This window comes from Phascolarctos cinereus, unplaced genomic scaffold (genome assembly GCF_003287225.1).
Source record: "Phascolarctos cinereus isolate Bilbo 61053 unplaced genomic scaffold, phaCin_HiC Scaffold_4;HRSCAF=312, whole genome shotgun sequence".
Lineage (NCBI taxonomy): Eukaryota > Metazoa > Chordata > Mammalia > Diprotodontia > Phascolarctidae > Phascolarctos > Phascolarctos cinereus.
This window is the reverse complement of record NW_027555847.1, coordinates 294,338,785-294,360,645: the sequence shown is the minus strand read 5'-3', so window position 1 is coordinate 294,360,645 and position 21,861 is coordinate 294,338,785. Positions and strand designations below refer to the sequence as shown.

The 21,861-nt window shown below is 35.5% G+C and overlaps 1 protein-coding gene across 3 annotated transcripts in view; it reads right to left on the bottom strand.

Moving 5' to 3' along the window:
* The window catches only part of KIAA0825 (KIAA0825 ortholog), a 523,965-nt gene that overhangs the window by 316,923 nt on the left and 185,181 nt on the right, over nt 1–21,861 (bottom strand). For all 3 annotated transcript variants that reach the window (XM_021008591.2, XM_021008594.2, XM_021008603.2), the window contains exon 12: nt 12,455–12,565. In XM_021008591.2, the coding sequence (XP_020864250.1) occupies nt 12,455–12,565 (111 nt within the window). The remainder of the gene's footprint in view (nt 1–12,454; nt 12,566–21,861) is intronic.

Below are 21,861 nucleotides of genomic sequence, written 5' to 3'. Positions count from 1 at the left end.
ATACAGCTGAAAAGGGTGGGGAGGAAAAACATACTGTACAGGGACAGGGTGGCTGTTCTGGGTCCTCCCCCAGAATGAAGGTTCTGGAAATAATTCACTAATGGGAGAAGGAGCTCACAGGAGTGGAGAAGGATGAGGACCAAAAAAGCCCATTAGAATTGTCAGTTAAGAGGTCACTGGTAACTTTGGAGAGAATGATTTCAATTGAATGATGAGGTCTGCAGATTGGATTACAAAGGGTTAAGGAGTGAATGAGAGAGGAGGTGGATGCAGTGATTATATACAATTTATTCAAAAAGTTTGGTTGTCAAGGGAGGAGAGGTGAAGGCTGAGGGGACGGTGGGTCTTACGAAGGTTTTTTTTTTTAATAAGGATGGAAGAGGGGAGCTTGGGCATGTTTGAAAGCAGCAAAGAAGGAACCAGTTGATAGGGAAAGATAGAAGATTCCCGCAAGGAGAAGGTGGACTGAGGATGAAATCTGCTGCAGAAGAACGGAGGGGTTGGGATTAAGGACACATGTAGAGGTACTAACCTTAGCAAAGAGAAGATCACCTCTTTATCTAATACTGAGGTAAAGAAGGAAAGAGTAGAAGACGATGTCAAAGAGTTTTGAAATAAAGAGAATGGGAGAAGAAGTAGTCCACATCAAAAGGTCTCACTTTTTCAGCAAACAGGCAAGGTCTTCATGGGGGTGGTGGTGGTAGGAAAGAATAGATAAGGGGCATGTAACATACATAGGTATTTAGTATATCAGTATATACCCTCCAGGAATATAAGATAATGTCATCTCCCTGATCTACTGATGTTATAACCCTGTCAAAAAAGAAAAACATGGGCATGAGGGCATGAACTGTTCTTGACAAAACCATGCTGAATCTTAGTGATAGCTACTTTCCTTTCTAAATGCTCACAATCTATCAATTTAATAATATATTCTAGAATTGTGCCAGAAATTGAAATTCACTGGCCTATGGATTTTAGGCTCTATCACATTCTCTTTTGGGAAAATATGAAGAACATTTGCCTTTCTATAGTACTGTGATCCATCTCTTACTCTCCATGACTTCTCAAAGATGACAGATAGTGGTCTAGCAATCACATCCATGAGTGCTTTTTTTTTCTTCTTCAGTATTTTTAGTTTTTGTAATGTTATTCTAAACTTGACAAATAAGAATATTTCCATGCACAAAGAACAGAAAAAGAATATTATATATAATTTATATATTTAAATGTCCATGATACTTAATTATAGATGATAATTTCTATTACACATAATATGGATTTAAAATATATAATAAGTGTAACATTAGTTTCTTCTTTTTGTCTGTGCCTCCTTCTGAATCTCCTGTTCTCTTCCACATTGAAAAAAAAAGTTTCATTTCTTTCTCATTCATTTTCTTGCTTTTCCATATTTGTTTTGTTATTATTATTACCAGCCTCTCTGAATTCTCTTTTTTTCTTTTCTTTTTTTTTTAGGCAATTGGGGTTAAGTGACTTGCCCAGGGTCACACAGCTAGTATGTGTCAAGTGTTTGGTCTGAGGCTGGATTTGAACTCAGGTCCTCCTGACTTCAGGGCCGGTGCTCTATCCACTGTGCCACCTAGCTGCCCCCAGCCTCTCTGAATTCTCAACTTTCCTTCTCTTTCCCTCCCACTCAGGAAAAAAAAATCCTCCCTTCTAACACATAAGCACAGTCAAGCAAAACAATCCATCACCTATCTGTCAAGAAGTGAGAGGCATGCTTTACCACTGATCTTTTGGAGTCATGATCAGAGTTATTAAGTCTTTCAAAGTTGTTTTTCTTTTAAAATGTTGCAGTCATTGTGGAAACTCTTCCCTTGGTTCTTTTCACTTTTCTCTGCATCATTTCATACAAGCCTTCCAAAGCTTCTCTGAATCTGTCTCTTTGGTACTTTCTTATGTTCAATAACATTGTATTACATTCACATACCATAATGCTCAGCCATTCATTCCCCAATTGATGGACACCCCTTAGCTTCCAGGTCTTTACTACAAGAAAAAGTGTTACTGTACATGTTTTTATACATATAGATCCCTTATTTTTCTTTGATATCTTGGGGTTATTTGCCTACTAGGGTTATATGGCTGGAAGAAAGTGTATTCACAGTTTAGTGACTTTTTTTAGGTTTAGTTTGAAACTTCCTTCCAGAATGGCTAGCTAGGCCATTCCATCAACATCCATTAATGTGATTGTCTTCCCACATTCCTTCTAACAAGTTATTTTCCTCTTTAAAAAATCATTTTTTCCAATCTGATGGATATGATATGGAACCTTAGAGTTGTGTTATTTTGCATTTCTCTTGTTATTAGTGACCTGGAGCATTTTTTCCATACGGTTGTTGATAGCTTGTTTTTCTTCTTTTGTGAATTGCCTATTCATATTCTTTGACCATTTATCTAGTGTTGATGGCTATTATATATTTGATTCAGTATCCTATATATCTTAGATAGCCAATATTTATCAGAGAAGCCTATTACACATAATTTTTCCAAGTTCATTCCAAGTTAATCTCCTAATTTTAAGTGGGGTTATATTGCACAAAAGCTTTTCAATTTTATTTAATCAAAATTGTCCATTTTACCACATATGATACTGCTTAACCCTTGTGAGGACAAGAATTCTTCCTTTATCCAGTGTTGTGAAAGGGTACAGCTAGGTCCTGATTAGTGCAAACAATGAATCTTATGGAGTGATAATATTATTCCAATTCATATTACTTAAAGTTATAATTACATATAATATGTGACAAATGATTCCAGTCCAACGGAAATATGCGATACGATGAGACTAGATAATGGGATTCATTATTCACACTAATCAGGACCTTAGTTTATCTCCTCCCTTCCTAGGACCTTATTATATGTCTTCCCTCCCTCCTCTAAGTAGTTCATGATGTGATCTTTTATATCTCGGTCATATATCTATTTGCAGCTTATTGTAGTGGCATAAGATGTTTGACTAAACTTAATTTCTACTGGACTGATTTCCTTTAATTTCTCAGTAGTTTTTGTTGAATATTGAATCATTTAAATTTATTGGGTTTTATTTTAGTTTATTGAACATTTAACTACCATGTTCATTTGCTTTTGGATCTAAAATGTTCCATTGATTTAACTTTGCTACTTTTTAATCAGTATCAAAACTTTAATGATTACTGCTTTATAATATAGTTTGAGTGCTAATACTAATAGGCTCTCTTTCTTCTGACTTTTTTTCATTATTTCTCATGAGATTTTGATCCTTTGATCCTAAAGCAGAATTGTTTATTGTTTTCTCTAGCTCTATAAAGTAAACCTTAGGTAGTTTGATTTGTATGGCACTGAATAAGTAAATTAATATAGGTAATACTGTCATTTTTAGTACATTGGCACAGCCCAACTATGAGCAAATAATAGCTCTCTAATTATTTAAGATGATTTATTTTTGCCAACAATTTGTGGAAAATTAACAATAGTTGTTCTTTGAATGCCTGATAGGATTCACTTATAAATCTGTTACCAAGTTTATTTTTCCTTAAGAGTTTTTTAATGACTTGTTCAATTTCTTTTTTCTGAGATTGGGTTATCATCTATTTCTTCTTGTGCTTATTGAGGAATTTTAGTTTTGTAAAAATTCATTTATTTAAATTATCAATTTTGTTGGCATACAAATAAGCAAGTTTCTTTTTTTAATTAAATTTCCTTATGTCCTTCTCTCTAACTCCTCCCAGACAACCACCTTCATAACAGAAAATTTAAAAAGAAAAAAAGAAAGCAGAAAAAAAAATCACCAAACTGACCAAAACATAAAATAATCTGCCACACCTGTAGATTTGTCTTCCCCCACTTCTGCAAAGGTGTAGGAGGAGGTATTTTTTTTTAATCTCTTATTTGGGGCCATATTTGTTCTTTGTAATTTTGAAACATTAATTTTAGATTGTTTCATAGTTATTCTGTCTATTTACACTGTTGTAGTCATTGTCTATATTGTATGGAAAGATCTCCATAAACTGACGAAAAGTGAAATAAGCAATATAGACAAAGTAATATCCCATTACATTCATGTACCATAATGTGTTTAACCATTCCTCAATCAATGGTCAAATGCAATGCTGTTAATTCTATGCTACTACAAAAAAGTCCTGCTATAAATATTTGGAGCAGGGAACACAGAGTCTTTTGTGTCAATAACTGGTAATTCCACTGTTTAGCAGTGGAATCTCTGGGACAAAGGACATAGACATTTTAGTCACTTTATTTGCATAACTCCAAATTGTTTTCTAGAATGGTTGTACTATTTTATAGTTCTACCAACAACACATTATTGGGCCTGTCTTTCCATATTTCTTCCAGTATTAATTATTCTGATCTTTTGACAATCTTTGCCAATTTGCTAGGTATGAGGTAGAACCTCAGAGTTCTTCATTTTTTAAATATGGTTGTTATTGGATTATTTTCTCATCTTTTGAGAACTATTTGTTCATATCCTTTTACCACTTCTCCACTGAAGAATGGCTTTTGGTATTATATATTTCTGTAAGTTTTCTATATATCTTGAATACCAAACCCTTATAAGAAAAATTGGATACAAACATTTTTTTAATTAAATCCTTCCTTATTCTAGATGCATTCATTTTACTAGCGTAAAAGAGGAAAAACATTTCTAATAATTTTCTTTATTTGCTGAGAATTTTTTTTTAATATTGATGGTTTGGTTTCATTCTCTTTTTTGTAACCAAAATAGGAAATAGTTCATTTTATTGATTTTAAAACACTTCATTTTTTTTAGTAATTCTATTTTTTCTTTCATTTTTGTCAATATCTTCTTCGATTGTCAGAATTTTTATTTTTGCACTTAGCTGGGAGTTTTTGATGTGACTTTTCTAGTTGTTTTTAGTGGTGATATGGCCAGTCATGGTTCTGTTTTAGTAAGGAAAATGTGTAGTGATGTAAATGTTCCCATAAGGATGATTTTGACTGCGTTTCAAAAGTTTTGGTATGTTGTCTCACCTGTTGTTATTTTCTTTAATAAAATTATCTATCATTTCTATGATTTGTTCTTTGACCTACCAATTCTTTAGGATTAAATGTCTTCATGTAAGTCTGAATTCTCTCTTCAAGCATACTTTATTGATTATAATTTTACTGTGCTGTAATCAGCAAAAGCACGTTCAAAATTTCTGCTTTTCCAAATATATTTATAAGGTTTTTATGCTATAGCACAGAGTCATCTTTTGTGTATGTACCATGTTCAGCTGAAGTATATGTCTATTCCTTTCTATTCCCACTCAGTAATTTCCAGAGTCACTATATTTAACTTTCCTAAGATTCTACTCAGGTCTTTAACTTCTTTCTAATTTAATTTTTGTTAGATATCTTTGGGTCTGAAAGGGGCATATTGAGGTCCCCAGTTGTTATTGTTTCCCTCTCCTTGATATTTAACTATCTTTTCCTTATTAATAATACTAATAATAATAGCTAGCATTTATATAGCTCTTTAAGTTTTACAAAGCACTTTACGAATATCTCATTTTATCCTCATTATGTTGGGAGGTAGGTGTATTACTATCCTCATTTTACAAATATGAAAACTGAAGTAAACAGGGTCATACAGTTAGCAAGTCTCTATGGCCAGATTCAAACTTGAGTCTTCCTGATTCCGGGTCCAGCAATCTATCCACTGCACAACCTAGCTGCTTTTATGTATTTAGATGCTATGCCATTCCATGAAAATATATCAAGTATTGATATTTCAGTGTTTATGTACATTTAAATATAATATAATTTACCTACTTATCTCTTAACTATGGCAATTTTTATAGTTGATTTCTCTGAGATTGTGACTGCTACTAGGCTTTTTTGAGTTCACCTGAAGCATAATAATCTCTTATCTAACCCCTCATTTTAACTTTAAATTTTTAAGTTCATAAGTGTTTCTTGTAACCAATGAATTGTTAGATTCTGCTTTCCAATCCATTTTACTATCCTCCCTTCTATGAGTGAATTCATCACATTCACATTTAGGGCTACAATCACTGATTGTGTATTTCCCTTCATTATATATTCTCAACCTTTTTCTTCTCTTTGCCCCTCCCCCCACTTCCTCTTTATAAAAGAGAAAAAGGTGGTGAAAGAGAAGGAATGTGATAAGTACTAGCAACCTAAAATAAAAGCAGCATGCTTCTTCTACTCCACTCCCCCCCCCCCCCCCCCCCCCCCGCTTTTTCACTTCAAACATACCTCAGATGACCGGTTCTCTTTCTTTCTTTCCTTTTAATTACCTTTCACGATGCACCCTCTGAAAATGAAGTTTGTTTTGCTTGTACCACTCCTTCCCCAACTTTGCCTCTCCTCTTTTCCTGTACCTATCTGTTTTCCTGTTAGATTAATGTATTTCTGCATCAAACTCGTGTGTGTGTGTGTGTGTGTGTGTGTGTGTGTGTGTGTGTGTGTATTCAACCCTCTTTCTTTGTTTCAGATAAGAATGAAATTCCTCTGACCCTGACCTCCATGTTTTTACTCTTTTTTTAATATGCCCCAATTATGAGAAACTGTAAGTTCCAACCCTTTCTTCCTCATTTCTTCCCTAATGTATCCCTTAATTTCCTCCTTGGGATAGACAGTGGATAGAGTGCTAGGCCTGAACTCAGGAAGACTCATCTTCCTGAGTTCAAATCTGGCCTCAGACACTTACTAGCTGTGTGACCCTGGGCAAGTCACTTAATTGTATTTTGCCTCAGTTTTCTTATCTGTAAAATAAGCTGGAGAAGGAAATGGCAAACCACTCCAGTATCTTTGCCAAGAAAACTCCTAATGGAGTCACAGAGTTAAACATGACAAAAATGAATTAACAACATTTCCTCCTTTATATTTTCTCTCTTAAGGCCATCAAAACAGGACAAAGCACCTTCAGGTCCGGTGTTTATCTAATTTAACTGCCCCTGTGACTCTTGCAGAAATGAGAATTCTGAAGAGACACTCGTCTTTTTCCTCTCTATCAGACTATATTAGCCCTTCATCACTTTTTAGTCAATTCCAATAGCTCAAATGAATTTACCTTCATAATTTTTGTTTGTTCCCAGTGTTTTCATTTTGAAGTTCTACTTAAGACAGATTTTCATTAGGAATGTTTGAAAGTCTTCTCTCTTATTAAAGGCCCATTTCTATGGACTCTTTGTCCCTTTAACACTTTTTATCTGTTTTGTTCCTTTTAAGTAGATAACCATATTTCGATCATAAGGCTCATCCTAAGGCTCATCCGCCTTACTCTCAATGATATCTGCTTCCTTTCATTAGGATCACTTTGCTAATGCTGTTAATTTGTGAATTTGTACATAACAGCTAAGGCCATGTGCTTTATTGTTGGCCCTTCTTGAATGTTGTTTTCTATGTATTATTGGTCCTCTATAGTACTATTTTTCTTATCTTGGACATTCTACTATCTATGATAAGTAATCCGGCAAACATATTTATATGCATATACATGTGTGCACACAATACATATGTTACATACATGCATATATACATATGTTTGTACATATATACATGGAAAGGCAGTTTTCTCCTTCCCCTGCCTTTTCAGTTTTAAATGCTTCTGATGAAATTTGTAAGACTCCAAGCAAGTATATTTTCATTGTCCTACAATCTTAAACTTAATTTCTTCCACCTTCCAAATTCCTGGTAGAAGGTAGGAGTGATTTTTTGCTCTTCAGATCCCTCTTCTTCTATTCTTAGAAAAAATACATAGTTCTCCCTGAAAACCTGGAGAATAGAAGCATTCCTTCAGCCCTTTTATTTCTTTCTACAGGAGGATGATCAATTTGCACTTTATGCATAGAGTTGTTATTTTGCATTGGCAGAAACACAAACATCATGTATTCTCTGTAGGTCACTGTAAAATTCCCCATGCCTTCAATATTTGCTGTAAGGAAGACCCTCAGGCCTCTGTCATTCTTGTTAGTAGATCTTGCTCCTAACTCTGTGGTGAATTGATTTGGCAAACTGCCTACTTGCCACATGTGTTAGTTGTGCTGCAGGCAGTTCTGAATAAGGCTTAATTTATTTATTTCAGGCCTCCTACTTTTTCTGATGATAGGATTCTAACTTGCTCAGCTGTCTTTGATTGGTAATTAGCAGATTCCTACCAAACTGTAATGCCAACAGAAGCTTGCCTTTAGCTAACTCCTATGCAAGTCTCAAGCAGAAATATAATTACCAGCAAGGCTTTATTAATGAAAATGAATGAATGACTATGCATTATTAAGTGCTTACTTTGTGCCAAGCACTGTGTTAAATAAAACTATTTACCTATGTCTCCTTTCCTCTTCCTGATATTATTTTTGGCTTTCAGAACAATATCTACAAAAGTAATGCAAAATAAAGAAAAAATAAAGGAACTGGAATAATTTAACCTAAGGAAGAGGTGTGATATATGGCTTAATAGTTTTTTTTTAATATATAAGAATCTTATGATCTTATTAGTAGTCACAGGTAGGAAGGGCTTATAAGGTGTCAAGGATGCAGCTGTTCTTTGACTTATGGCCCAGAGTCATCATTCTGGAGTTCTCTGGTGTACAAGGTGCCTAAGACATCCAGAAGTTTGCAAAACAGCCAGATGCGCAAGACTTTTCCAGGGACATACACACACCATACACACATGAAAAAGCAGCCCAGGTAATGACTCCCCAGATGGCTCTGTCACAAGAAGGTTATCACCAATGAATCTTGCCTTCTCTTCTGTCAACACAATCACTTTTACAAACACAGCACAGGAGCCAATTTGGGAACCCCAGCCCAGAAATCTGGGCCACCTCTGCTTTTATATCATGTTTATAAACAGCCTTCTGGAGTGGCAGAAGCTGATGCTTTCATTAAGGCTACTGACTACAGCTAATGCCTTCCTGCTCCCACAGAACAATCACCTTGCCTCTGTGATTGCAGTGATAATGAAGAGCCCACATCTATAGATTATAGTTACACAAATTGATCTTGATTAGGAATGACATACTATTATACTTTGTTGAAAAAGTGTCTGATATATTCTTTAAAATGTACATATGGTTGCTTCAAAAGAAAAGTTACCTTCTTTATAGATAGAAATCGCTCTTAAGAAAAGGACTGGCCTAGAGAATTAAGCTGCTTCAATTGCTACATTTTTAAAAACGTGAGCATGATAAATACATATCACATTCATATTACAAAAATGTTACAGTGTGAGGAGCAGAATCTAATCTGACTTAGCAGATCCAAAATGAGATGAGTGTAGAAAGGCAGGCAAACACATAATCCCACTGACAAAGAAATCGTGGGAATTTGAGGTGCTCTTGACTTTAGTTTACAACAGGAATAAGGTGCTAATTAGAAGCAGAGGAAAAACTCCTATCAGCAACACCTATATCAGGCAAAAGATCTTAGAGCAGCGACTAAGGAGAAGAGTTAAAGTAAACAAGTTAGTTTAATGACACCCAAACCTCACTCAGGACATTCTAATTCTCATCATACACATAACTGGCATTAGAAAACAGTTACATTAAGTGAATTCAAGTAAGCCAGGGACCAATATTTCATAGTAAAAAGTGAAAAACAAAGGTTTGGTTGGGAATTAATGTAAAAAAAACAAGAAAATAAGTCTATCCTATATTTGACAAAATTTTAGGCTATAAATCACAACTATATGATAATTCTTAGAATGACTGAAGAATAAACCAGCTTGGTTTTCTTTGGCTTAATTTTTCCAAATAAAATTGTACAGTAATTATCACAATGATAAGATAATGATAATAATAGCAATGTGTAACCTCCTTCACTTTACATTTGACTTTTGCTGCACAATCATAATGAGGGTCATTGTTGAAAAATATTGTACAGCCTCATCAATTTTCTCAAGGACTTCTCTTAATCTTTTGATATTAAAATAATTTTCTTTTGAAGTACCTACCAACAATCACCAATAATAAGAGATAGAACAAATAACAAAGACATTAACTAATGGGCCAGAATGGTCAGAGATAGACTCTATTAAAGATGGGAGGGATGTTTGAGAGGGGGCTAATTTTATAAGTGTTCATCTCAGCAGGGAATAATTTTGCGTTACGACTTTTGCTTCATTTAGCTCTTCCAATCTTGTAGGGAGATAGCATGGCATTGTGGATAGAGAGCCAGCCATGGGCTCAGGAAGAAACATTTCCAATTCTGCCTTTGATACTGACTGAGTGAACAAGTCTTCTATCCTCTCAATGCTCCCAAGCAATTTTCTGAGATTATAAATTACCCAAAAGCTGCAGATCTGCTTGAGTAGAGGGAATGTTCTCACCTGGAGTTCCCTACAATGAATGAAACAGTAGGTCTGCACCAAAACCAAAGACAAGTATAATTGTAGAGATTTGGATACTGAAGGCTTAGATAACGAGGACCTCAATTTGGGTTACCCCTTCGTATTTCTGGTAAGCAGAGCGGGTTGAAAGAATAAATCCCCAAATTCCAGATATGAGAGAATTAGTAAAAACAGCTTAGCAAAATGAGATTAAGTTTCATGAGGTTGAAGACCATGTTACTGAGGAGATAGGAAACATAGAACCATGCAAAGATTGCTAAATTTTAAGAGGTCCTGTTGTCATATTCTGCCTCAGAAACCTGCCACTTGAGTGAACCTAAGCAGGTTATTAACGCCTCTAGCCTCCAGTTCCCTCAACTGTAAAAGGAGGAGGCTAGACTAGATTTCTAAATCTATAAGCCAATGACATCATAGATTATGTGATTAATTCTGATTCTTTACTGTAAATAAGGATTTGGATGTTTACTTACATTTGTGTTTTGAAACAAACTAAGTGCCTTTGTTAACACTGTTCTCTACAGCTGGGATGCCACCTTCCTCATTTCTGCCTGTTCATCTTTTAACCTAAACACAGGTTTGACAATGTCATTCCCTGGTCAATGAGGGCCAGGGGCTTCCTCTTGCCTCCAGGATTAAATAGGGTCTTCCTATTTTGACATTTAAAGCTCTTCTGAATCTAGCTTCAGACTACTTTTCCTGACTTACTTCAACACAATTCCCTTTCACACATCTACTTAGCAGCCAAACTGGCCTGGGTAGAGATTTCAGCAACTTCCCACTGGCTTACTTGCAGAATTGAGATGCATTCCCTCCTAACTCCCTCTTCTCAACATCCTTAGTGTCCTTCACCCCTCATCTCTGGTGCCACCTTCCATGGAAAAACTTTCCTGATACCCTGAGTTGTTAGCATTCTGTTCTTCCTCAAATAATAATTACTTCTCTTTGTATCCTCTCTAGAACATAGCATAGTGCAGTAAGCATAGTAAGTACTTAACAAACGTTTAGTGAATGAATAAAAAATCAAAAAGCAGAAATACTCAGAGTACATATCTTGAGCTTCTAAAAAGGAACTTCTGTACCAGACAACAGCTTTGAGGATGAGCTCTTTGTTACCCAAGGAGAACTTTGATTGGTACCTACTTTGAACTGCAGCCAAGTGATTGGAGGGGGCCAGGGAAAGAAGAGGAGTGGATCCAGACCCTTACAGGCCATGGCTAAGGAAATCAATTCTACATATTAGACTGCTAGGTGTATAGCAGATATACCCCTGGAGTCAGGAAGACCTAAGATATGGAAAGTGCCTGGAACATAGGAGGTGCTTAATCAATGGTTGTTTCCTCCCTTCTGTAAAGTTAATATGTCATGCATATGCATCATATCATAGCCACTGATATTTAGAACAACCAGAAATTTGAGGGAATTGAAATTTCTCCTTCAATTTCAGAATAAATATATATTACTTGATTCTTAGTTAATATTGACCAATCTTTTTCAATTCAACAAAAGCTCGATGAAGGACCATTGTGTCATGCACATTAATTGTGGTAAGACATTGAGACAAATACCATGTCAGATTATTTTCCTTATATTTTTACTGTCCTTTACTGAAATATGAATGGAACCTTACTCTATTCTCCCAGCTCTTGCTCTATGAACCTATGATTATCATCTATTATGTAGGAAGGTGTTTGCTTATCACATTCCAATATTTATCATCTTCCTACCGCTACGAATTTGAGGCCTAAGATATTTAGCTTGGTTGTTGACACTGAACAAATTAACAGATAAATGCCTAATTCCCACAATAATTGCAGTAATAATCAAATGGCTAAGGGAGAAGCTCAAAAGTGGTTAGGGAATTGTCTAAAATGAATTAGATTCCTCTTTTCACTTTCGTTTTTTTCATTATGTTACAAAAGCACGAGATGACTCTGAGTTAATATTTGGCCCCTAGGCCTTGGTCTCAATATATTTTTAAAAAGACAATACTTTCTACCTCAATACATCACAATGGCAATGGGAAGACTTCAGAGAAGATTTTGTATAGTGATTTTTACATCCATGGATACCCAGATCCATTATAACATCAAGAAGCACTGTTAGAGTTATTATGACACTCACCTAAGGAAAGAAGGAGAGAAATGTTCTATGCAAGAAATCCAGTGTAGTGGTTGATTGAAAGGTGATTCTGAAGAATCTGACAGAAGATCATCAGTGCCATTCTGAAATGCCCTGTTAAAACAGAAACAATTTAAAAAAAAAAAGAAATTGTGAAACATTGCATATTAGACTGCATTAAAACTATTTTTGGAGTTAGCCATTCTTCAGAGCTAACTACTTAAAGAGAAAACCACATGAAATACACAAATTGTGCCCCTTGGAAATGTACTACACATGTCAGTGCAGAAAGGCAGATCAGTGAGCCCAAGAAAAAAGGCATGAAAGGAAGGTCAAGGCCTCTTGAGGACCTTTATGTTGTCTGCACTTCCAGAGAGTAACAGTACTTTCAAATATTGTTCAGTCATGTCTGACTCTTCATGACCCCATATGGTGTTTTCTTGGCAAAAATACTGAAGTGGTTTTCCATGTCCTTCTCCAGCTCATTTTACAGATGAGGAAACTGAGGCAAACAGGGTGAAGTGACTTGCCCAGGGTCACACAGCTAGTAAATATCTGAGACCAGATTTGAACTCAGGAGGAGTGTCTTCCTGATTCCAGGCCTGGTACTCTATCTACTCTGGCGCCTGGCTGCTCCAACTTCTAAATGTTAGGAATCAATCAAGGAACATTGATCAAGTTGCTACTACGCACCAAGCACCACAATGTACTGTGCTATTATTCCAAAAAGATACAAGAGGAAATTGGATGATTGCATAAAACTAAAAGGAGATATATCAGCATTTGTTGCCAATTCCCATCTCAAAGCATAAAAACTCTCTTCAGTGCAGATAAAGGAAAATTACTTTTAGAAGGCTCATAGGATGATAAATTTATAGCTGAGAGGAAGAAAGGACACAAGCATTTATTAAGTACCTGCTAAGTGCCAGGCATTACTCAAGCACTTTGTAAATATTAACCCATTTGTTCTTCACAACAACCCTGTGAGGTCGCTGCTATTATGATCTCCACTTTATCTTCGAGGAAATCAGGAAGACCAAGGTTAAGTGACTTGCCCAGGGTCACACAGCTAGTAAATGTCTGAGGACAGATTTGAATTCAGGTCTTCCTGACTCCTGGCCCAGCTTTCTATCCTCTGTGCCACCTAATTTTCCCTAAGAATTTTAGAGAAGACCTTCCAGGTCATTTAGGTTAATCATTTTATTTTACAGATGAGAAATTGATGTTCTGAGAGGCTGGGATGCCCCTAAGCCACATTTCTATTAAGTATCTAATGGGATTAGAACCAAAGTCTTTGTGACAAGAAGTCGGGTGCTCTACCTACTACACCCTGCTGCCTCTCAAGAAATATTAAGTAACTTCTACAAAATTAATTATCAATCAATCAAGAAGCAACGAGCATTTATTAAGTGTTTACTATGTGCCAAAGACCACTGCTAAGCACTGGTATGACAAAGAAATGCAAAAACACAAAAACAGTCTCTGCCCTCAGGAAACTTATATACTAATGGGGAAAAAAAAATACCATGTAAATGTGAGGAGGTGTGTGTGTGTGTGTGTGTGTGTGTGTGTGTGTGTGTGTGTGTGTGTGTGTGTGTGGGGGGGGGGTCCATATAGGTTAAGTGTATCCATATAGGTTTGTCTAGCTATGGCTCACAGGAAACTATGAATAGATAGATATCTTTAAAGTTTTCTCTGCCTATCTTTCTCTAAGGGAGACTCTGATTTCTGCTAAGAGAGGAAGCAGGAGATTGGTGCCAGAGGCTGGCCACTCTGTTTTCCTCAGAGAAAGGATCCTAGGCTAGAATTATACTTATCTGTCCCTCCTAAATGTTATTAGTATAGAGGAAATAATTTTTAGGTTCAAGTTGCATCCCTGATTGGTATTCCTTAATAGGCAAGAAGTACTCCAACCTATATCTCCAATGTCACATAGACAATGGGAGGTAGGAAGAGGGGAAAAACTGAAAGGACCAGCAGCATTTGAGCTAAGCCTTGAATGAAAATAGGTATGTCAAGAAGTAAATGTGAGGAGAAAGAGCATTCTAGGTGTAAAGACAGCCAGAATTCATCACCTAGTAGCTAGCCTATTGGTAATATGCCTCTCTTTATACAGAGGGGCTGACCCACCAGCACCATACTGGAAGCCTTTGAGTGTGGCACAACCTATCAAAGCTGAAGCTCTATTGCCACAGCCTTCAAAAATCCAGCAGCATCATCTCTATACCACCAATCTAAGTACTACTTCAACTCATCTTGAAATACAATTATAACACTCCCTCCCCCACCCCCTTTCTTGCTTTTCATTGCACTTATGATCAGATTCTTTGTGGTAAAGCAGGTTCAACTAGATTACAACATTTCCCTTGTCTTTTCCTACTTCCCAATGTGCCTCTCAGGCTCATGCTACTCCATTTATCCAATTATCTACCTTCCACTTAATTTTTCCCAAGATGTAGCCTAAGCCCAGAATACCCTTTCTTGCCATGGCTTTCTAAGTTACCTCTAAATGTTCAAGAAGCTCCTTAAAATCTGCCAACAAAACAACTTCCCTGACTAATTGGAAGAAAAAAAGGAAATTTCCCTTGGCCATTTCTGACATAAATATGCAGTTCCCTTGATGATTCTCCTCCATCTGCCACTCAAAAATAAGGTCTTTCCCCTCTGCTTGCATTAAATTTTCTGTTTCTGTGTCTTTCACTGAATGCTTATCCCACACGTAGGGCTCTCCTTTAAATTTTAAGTTCCTTGAGAGCAAGGATCATATTGCATAACTTGTATAATGCCTAGAGCAACCAAGTACTTAATGAATGCATTCTGACTGACTTTCTGATTGAAAGTGTCAGAAAAATTTTTCAGAAAAGGATGAGCAATTGTTATAAAATGTGCCTAATTACAACTTTATCTCTCAAGACTATAAGAAAAATGGAATAACTACTAACAATGGAATTTTATTTAGTGCCAGAAATGCTCAGAGAATAAACTCCTGGCAATATACTTTTTGCCAGAACATTTCTTCCAGATACCTAAGTTCACTTATTCCTCTGACAGTTATACAATAATACTGGTAATTGTAAGGTTGTTTTGGCCACAAGAAATTTTATGGCAGATGTTTATGGTCTCAGAGGGGGAGGGATCTGTATGAGCATTTAATTCCGCAGCAAGATCCCAAATTAGTTTCATTATTCTGGAGAGTATAACAGGGTGAGAATTGATCCACAAGCCTCAATGGAGGAATGAAATGATGAGATAGCTACAAGATATATTCTAATGATGTTTTGTTATAGAGTTAGAAAGAGGGGGTGCTATAAATAATTCAGAGTAGAAGATAAAATATAATTGCATGAGCTGTAGCATGTTCTCCCCATGAAACACAACAGCATTTCTATATGGGGAAGTAATTACTCCTTTTAAAAAATAATTAAATGGACTATAGGTTGCACGAAATGATTATTAAATTTCCAAGCCTTCTTCCTAATTCAAAATACTGCAATATCTGAAATCAAGAACTCGAACCACAGAATATCGTGAGTATGGATTCAGTCAACCTTGGTCAAATTACAATGCAGGTAGTTTGCTTTCCTTGTCATCTCCTTATGGCTCCCTTCTCCCACCCCCTTTTACAGATTTTTTCCCACCTCCATCAGCCAGGATAGATGACTCTCATGTTGCCTTCTGCCCCTTAAATCAACCTTGTCCTTCCTGAGCTGTGGCCTGAAATCCAAAGCAGGGGTCATTGACTTGATAGCAAGCCTAATGTGTTACAAGGTCATAAGCTACCTTCATGTACCTCAGAATATCTACTACAGTATTAAACACACTTTATTTTATGATTGTTTAACCCAACCCCCAGGGTATTTATACTTTAAAAGTGGCTATTGGCTGGGGCAGCTACGTAGCAGTGGATAAAGCTCTGGGCCTTGAAGTCTGGAGAACCTGAGTTCAAATCCAGCCTCAGACACTTGACACTTACTAGCTGTGTGACCTTGGGCAAGTCACTTAAACCTGACTGCCTCACCAAAAAAAAAAAGTGGCTATTTGTTAATACCTCCCCCTTCTTCCAATTAATCACTAATGGAATTTCAAGCAGTAAATGAAGAGAGGTATCTTTTGTTAAGGGACAGCCTATTTGGTAGTCCTCAATCACAATATGTAGGCAATAGCCTATTCTACTCATGTAAAAGGCCAGCTCTTTTTGGATATATAATTTCAGTATTATAATTAGAATTAAGGAATATCAACAGTTAATATCTGTAGACAAATCTTGTGTGATTCTAAGTACCTTTTTCTTCCCCCACTGAAACTTCCCCCTGCTTTCTCTTTTCTACCCCTTCCACACTATCATTACAGAAATAGAAGGGTTGATAAAACTATTGCATGTTTTGTATTTTATTAATTTCATGGGTTGCCATTAACTTAAAAAATCATCCAATGACAATTCTTTGCGTCAAGTTTCTCATGATTAGACTCTCCATATCAAGTTAATCCTTGAAGAGAAATCTTCTATTACTAGCACCCTAACAGAAGCCTTCTCATTGTAATGAGTACTATCTCAGGGAACATCCTCAGATTTGCCTTTATTGGTTCCTATCAACCCCACATGTGTTGGCTCAATATTTAGGCCTATTAAGGATGATCTGATCATGAAAGTGACTCAGGTCTGAAGGATGTAGGTCCTCTGTTATTTTAAAATGGCAAAGCAATACCCTCCGTGGCTACTGAGTGGAAAGAACCTTTTAAAAAGAAAAAACTATCTTTGTTCTTGCTTTGAGATTATCCTTTCTGGCAAATAATGCTCTCAATCACCAAACTCCCTATAAGAGCTGGGAGGGAGGGAAGAAGGAGAGGGGTCCTCTTTCTGCTTTCCTTCCCGAGGAGGTAAGTAACTATTGTTCTCAAGGTAGACATCTCTAGGATTAGAGGCATTTGAAAGGTCTCAAGGTCCAGTGTCCAATGAGGGGATCTGATTAGCAGCAAGGGAAGAAGATGGCATTGAAGAAGACAACCACTAAGAAAAGGAGAAGGTCAGCTCCCTGATTTGACTCACCAAAAGACACAGACTTGGAAGGAGACAGTGCCTACTCAGCAGTCCTGAAAATGTTTAGATGAGGTTTAAGTATCAGTCCCCTGGCAGCTTGTGACATCACACAACAATCTATCTCTGTCTCTAGTCCTTTGTCCTGGCCATCCCTCATGCCTTTAGTGTACTCCTTCATTACATCCACCTCACGGAGTTCCTCTTTCTCTTTAAGATGCAACTTAAATAAACACTTCTGTGCTGTCTATCTTGATCCATCAATGGCAAGTGTATGTTTAAGTTCCTGATAGGCATTATTTCTTACAATGCAATGAAATTTTATTACATTCATATTCACAATTGATTACCATGTACTTTCCTTCCAGGTTTTCTACCACAAAAGGTGCTTCTAGGAATGCTTTGGCACAGTATCTATCTATCTATCTATCTATCTATCTATCTATCTATCTATATATCTTTCTTTCACGTCTTTGAGAGTATATGAACTATAATGGCATCACTGGCTCAGACTTTTCTCACATAATTACAATTGTCTTACAGAACACAATGGACCAATTTCACAGCTTTAATATTGGTATATTAGTGTTTATGTCTTCCCACAATTCCCCTAATAATTACGATGAACGTTTATTGTCCATGCTATTTGGTGAAAGCTTTAAATGTAGCATACGGTTCAGAGTTGGCCCCAGAGTCAGGCAGAGCTGTGTTCAAATCCTGATTCTGATATATACTCGCCATGAACTCATGGGCCACTTAACCTCTCAGCGACCCAAGCAACACTCTAAGACTACAAGTTGCAAAGAAGGTGCCAATTTACACCTGTTGGAAGAAATTCTTCATCCAGAGCTACTTGTACCAATGAAATAAGAAGTCTGGTTGAAAAATACAAAGGCAAAACCTCAGTATTAATTGGCATTTAAGTCATAATTAGTAGTTTGGATCATTTTTGTATGGTTCTTGACAGTTTATATTTCTGCTCTTTAAAAAGGTTCTTCATATCCTTTGATTAGTGAATAACTCAAAATTTGATATGTTTATGTCAATCCCTATCTATCTTGGATACTAGAGATTTTTAAACCAAATGTTTTTCTCCCAAATGAATTTTCTTTTACCTGTGTTGATTTTGCTTATGCAAAGGACTTTTTCATTTTAGGGAATCAAAACTGTCTATACAATCTTTAATGACCACCCCTATCCCTTGTTTGGTTAAGACTTCTCCCCTAGCCATATTTGTGAAATTAACCTCACTCCAACTCTCATTTAAAAAAATGATACAACCTTTTTGTATTTTGGTACCATACCATCTGTTTAGAAATTATCGTGATAATACCCAGTTTCCCTAGCAGTTTTTATTGAATAAAGGATCCTCCATTAGTAAATATTCTTTGGTTCATTGAATTACGGATTATTGTGTTCAACTGCTTCTGAATTTTGCTTTTCTAGTTCTCTATTTTTCAAACCAGTACCAAATAATTTGGATGGTTATTGATTTGTGATATAGACTGAATTATAGTACTGTCAGTCCTCTCCCTCCTCTCCCCATCCCCCATTCCAACTTTTTCCATTATTTTCCTTGAGATTTTAGACCTTTTGTTTCTCCAAATGAATTTAGTTTTTATTTGGACAATTTCTCTAAAGTAAATCCATGGCAGTTTGATTGGTATCACGCTAAACATGTAAATGAACTTAGGCAGTATCATTTTTATTACATTGCAGTGCCCAATCATTAATAATGAATGTCTCAAATAATTTAAGTGCATATTTCTAGAAAGAGTGTTTTGCAATTTCTATATGTCTTCATAGGTTAACATCCAACCATTTTTTTTCATTTTATAATCATTTTGAATGGTATTTCTCTTTGTACATTTTACTGGGTTTTGTTACCAACAAAATGACTGATGATTTCTGTGAGTTTATTTTGTATACTGCTAGTTTAACTAATATTTTACTTTATACTAGCTGTGCGACCCTGGGCAAGTCATTTAAACCCTGTTTGCCTCAATTTTTCATCTGTAAAATGAGCTAGAGAAGGAAATGGCAAACCACTCTAGTATCTTTGCCAAGAAAACCCCAAATGGGGTCACAGAGTCAGACAGGGCTGAAATAACTAAATAACAACATCAAAAAAAACTTTAATTGTTTCAGTTGACTTTTTCACTGATTAATATAGTTATCAAAATAAACTATCAGATTGGCTACAAGGACAATAATGACCATCTTCTTGGCTATGTTTATCACAATTTCTATTTCATATTTAATTTAGCTAGCATCAATAACGCTAAATCAAATGATAATGAAGAAAGTGCTTTACTCCTGACTTTTAAAATAAAGTTTCTATAATATCTCTTAGTTTTAAATAGACTAGCTCAAGTTTAAGAAAAATCCTTCTATTCATGTTTTTTGACGCGTTTAAAAAAATGAATTGCTGTATTTTGTCAATGGCTTTTCTATGTATCTCTTGATATTAGTATCGAGAGCTTTATTATCTATGTTATTAATATGATTCATTATATTTGCAGCTTTATTAATGTTGAAAGCATACTTTCATTCCTGGCATAAATCCAACATGTTAATGCTGAATGATTCTTAGAAAATGTTATTGCAGCTTCCTTCCTATCTAATATTTCTGCATCAGTATTCATTAATGGAAACCTTGGTGCAATGGGAAAAGACCTGGATTTGGAGTCAGATGATCTGGCTCCAAACCCCATTGATGGTTACTACCTGTGTGACCTTAAGCAAGTACCACTTAAGATCTCATTAAGGTGAGGGGCTTTGCCTCAAAGGACGTTCCGGCTCTAAACCTATAATCATGTGATCTTAAAATCCTATGATATGGCCTGTAGTCTCCTTTCTCTGTTTTATATCTCCCTGGCTTAGATAGCAGGGTCATTTTTGTTACATAAAAGGAATTTGTTATGGCTTCCTTTTCAATTTTACATGTTTTTGCTTATCTGTTATTTGCAAATGAGAATGTAGCACAGGGTTTAATTACTTATTAAATATTTGATAGAATTCACATATAAATCTATCAGGGCCTAGTTCCCCTCCCCCATTGGAAATCTATCTCTGACTCAGTTTTGCTTTCTGAGATAAGATTGTTTAGATTCTCTATTGCTTTGTTATCCGAGTATTTTGCATTTATATAAGTATTTATCTAACTTGTTTATATTTTTAGTTTTTTTAGCATATAATTCAGTTTAAAGATTTCTAATAATTTCTTATTATATCTTTATTTTCCATTTGTTATTAATTTTTCCTTCAAATTTTGTTTTATTTTGTTTTCCTCTCCTATTTTTGTCCAAATTAGCTGTTTTGCCTATTTTATTATTACATTTCAATTTTCTTCAATTTTCAAGATCACTATTTTTGTGCTAATTTAGGATTTACTAAGTTGTTGACTTTCTGGGCTTTCTGGGCATATTAACTGTATTAGTCTTCTCTTTTGATACAAGTGTTTAGAAATATAAAATTTCCCCTTAGGATTGCTTTAGCTTCCCCCATAAATTTTAGTAGGTTGTCTTCTTATGATTAGGATTATACCTATTAATATCTAAATCTGAATCTTTTGTTTATAATTCCCTTACCTGATTAGTAATTTTATTGTGATGTGATCTAAAAGGATATGTTTATATATATATATATATAGCTCTGCATTCATTTATAAGTTTTTTTATGCTCTAGCATATGGTCAATTTTTGTAGTGGTGCCATACAATGCTGAAAAACATGCATACTTTTTAAAATTCCCATTCTGCAATCACCAAAGAACTATCTTATCTACTTTTTCTCAGTTTCTATTGATATCCTCAATTTTTTTATTTTTATATTAGATTTATCTAAGTTTGAAAGAAAAATGAAGTACCCAAAATTATTATTTAATAGATCTTCTCACAGTTTTGTTAACTTTTCTATTAAGTACTTAAATTACCATTCAAAGTTCATATATTTAACATTGTTAGTATTTTATTATCTCTGGTGCCTTTAATTAAGTATAATGCACTTTCCTTGCTTATTTCTTAATAAGACTTTATTTCTCTTAACCATGTTGATTTTTACTACTGCCTTGTCTGAGATCATGACTGCCATTCCTCCTTTCATGTATTCAACTTTGGAACACTAAATTCTATTCCAAACCCTCAAAATAACTCTAGAAATCTTTATGGAAAAATGGGGGGGGGATTTGTTTTCTGATTTATTTTTCATCCATTTTATGGATAAGTTCATGTCATTCATAATCACAGTTATGTTTCTTTGTTTTTCTCTATTACAACTTCTTATTTTCCCACCAACTTATGAGGGAAAAAAGGTAGTAGGGAGAAAAGAAGTTAGCACTTGGCATCTATATTTTAATTTCTTGAAACAATCCGAAA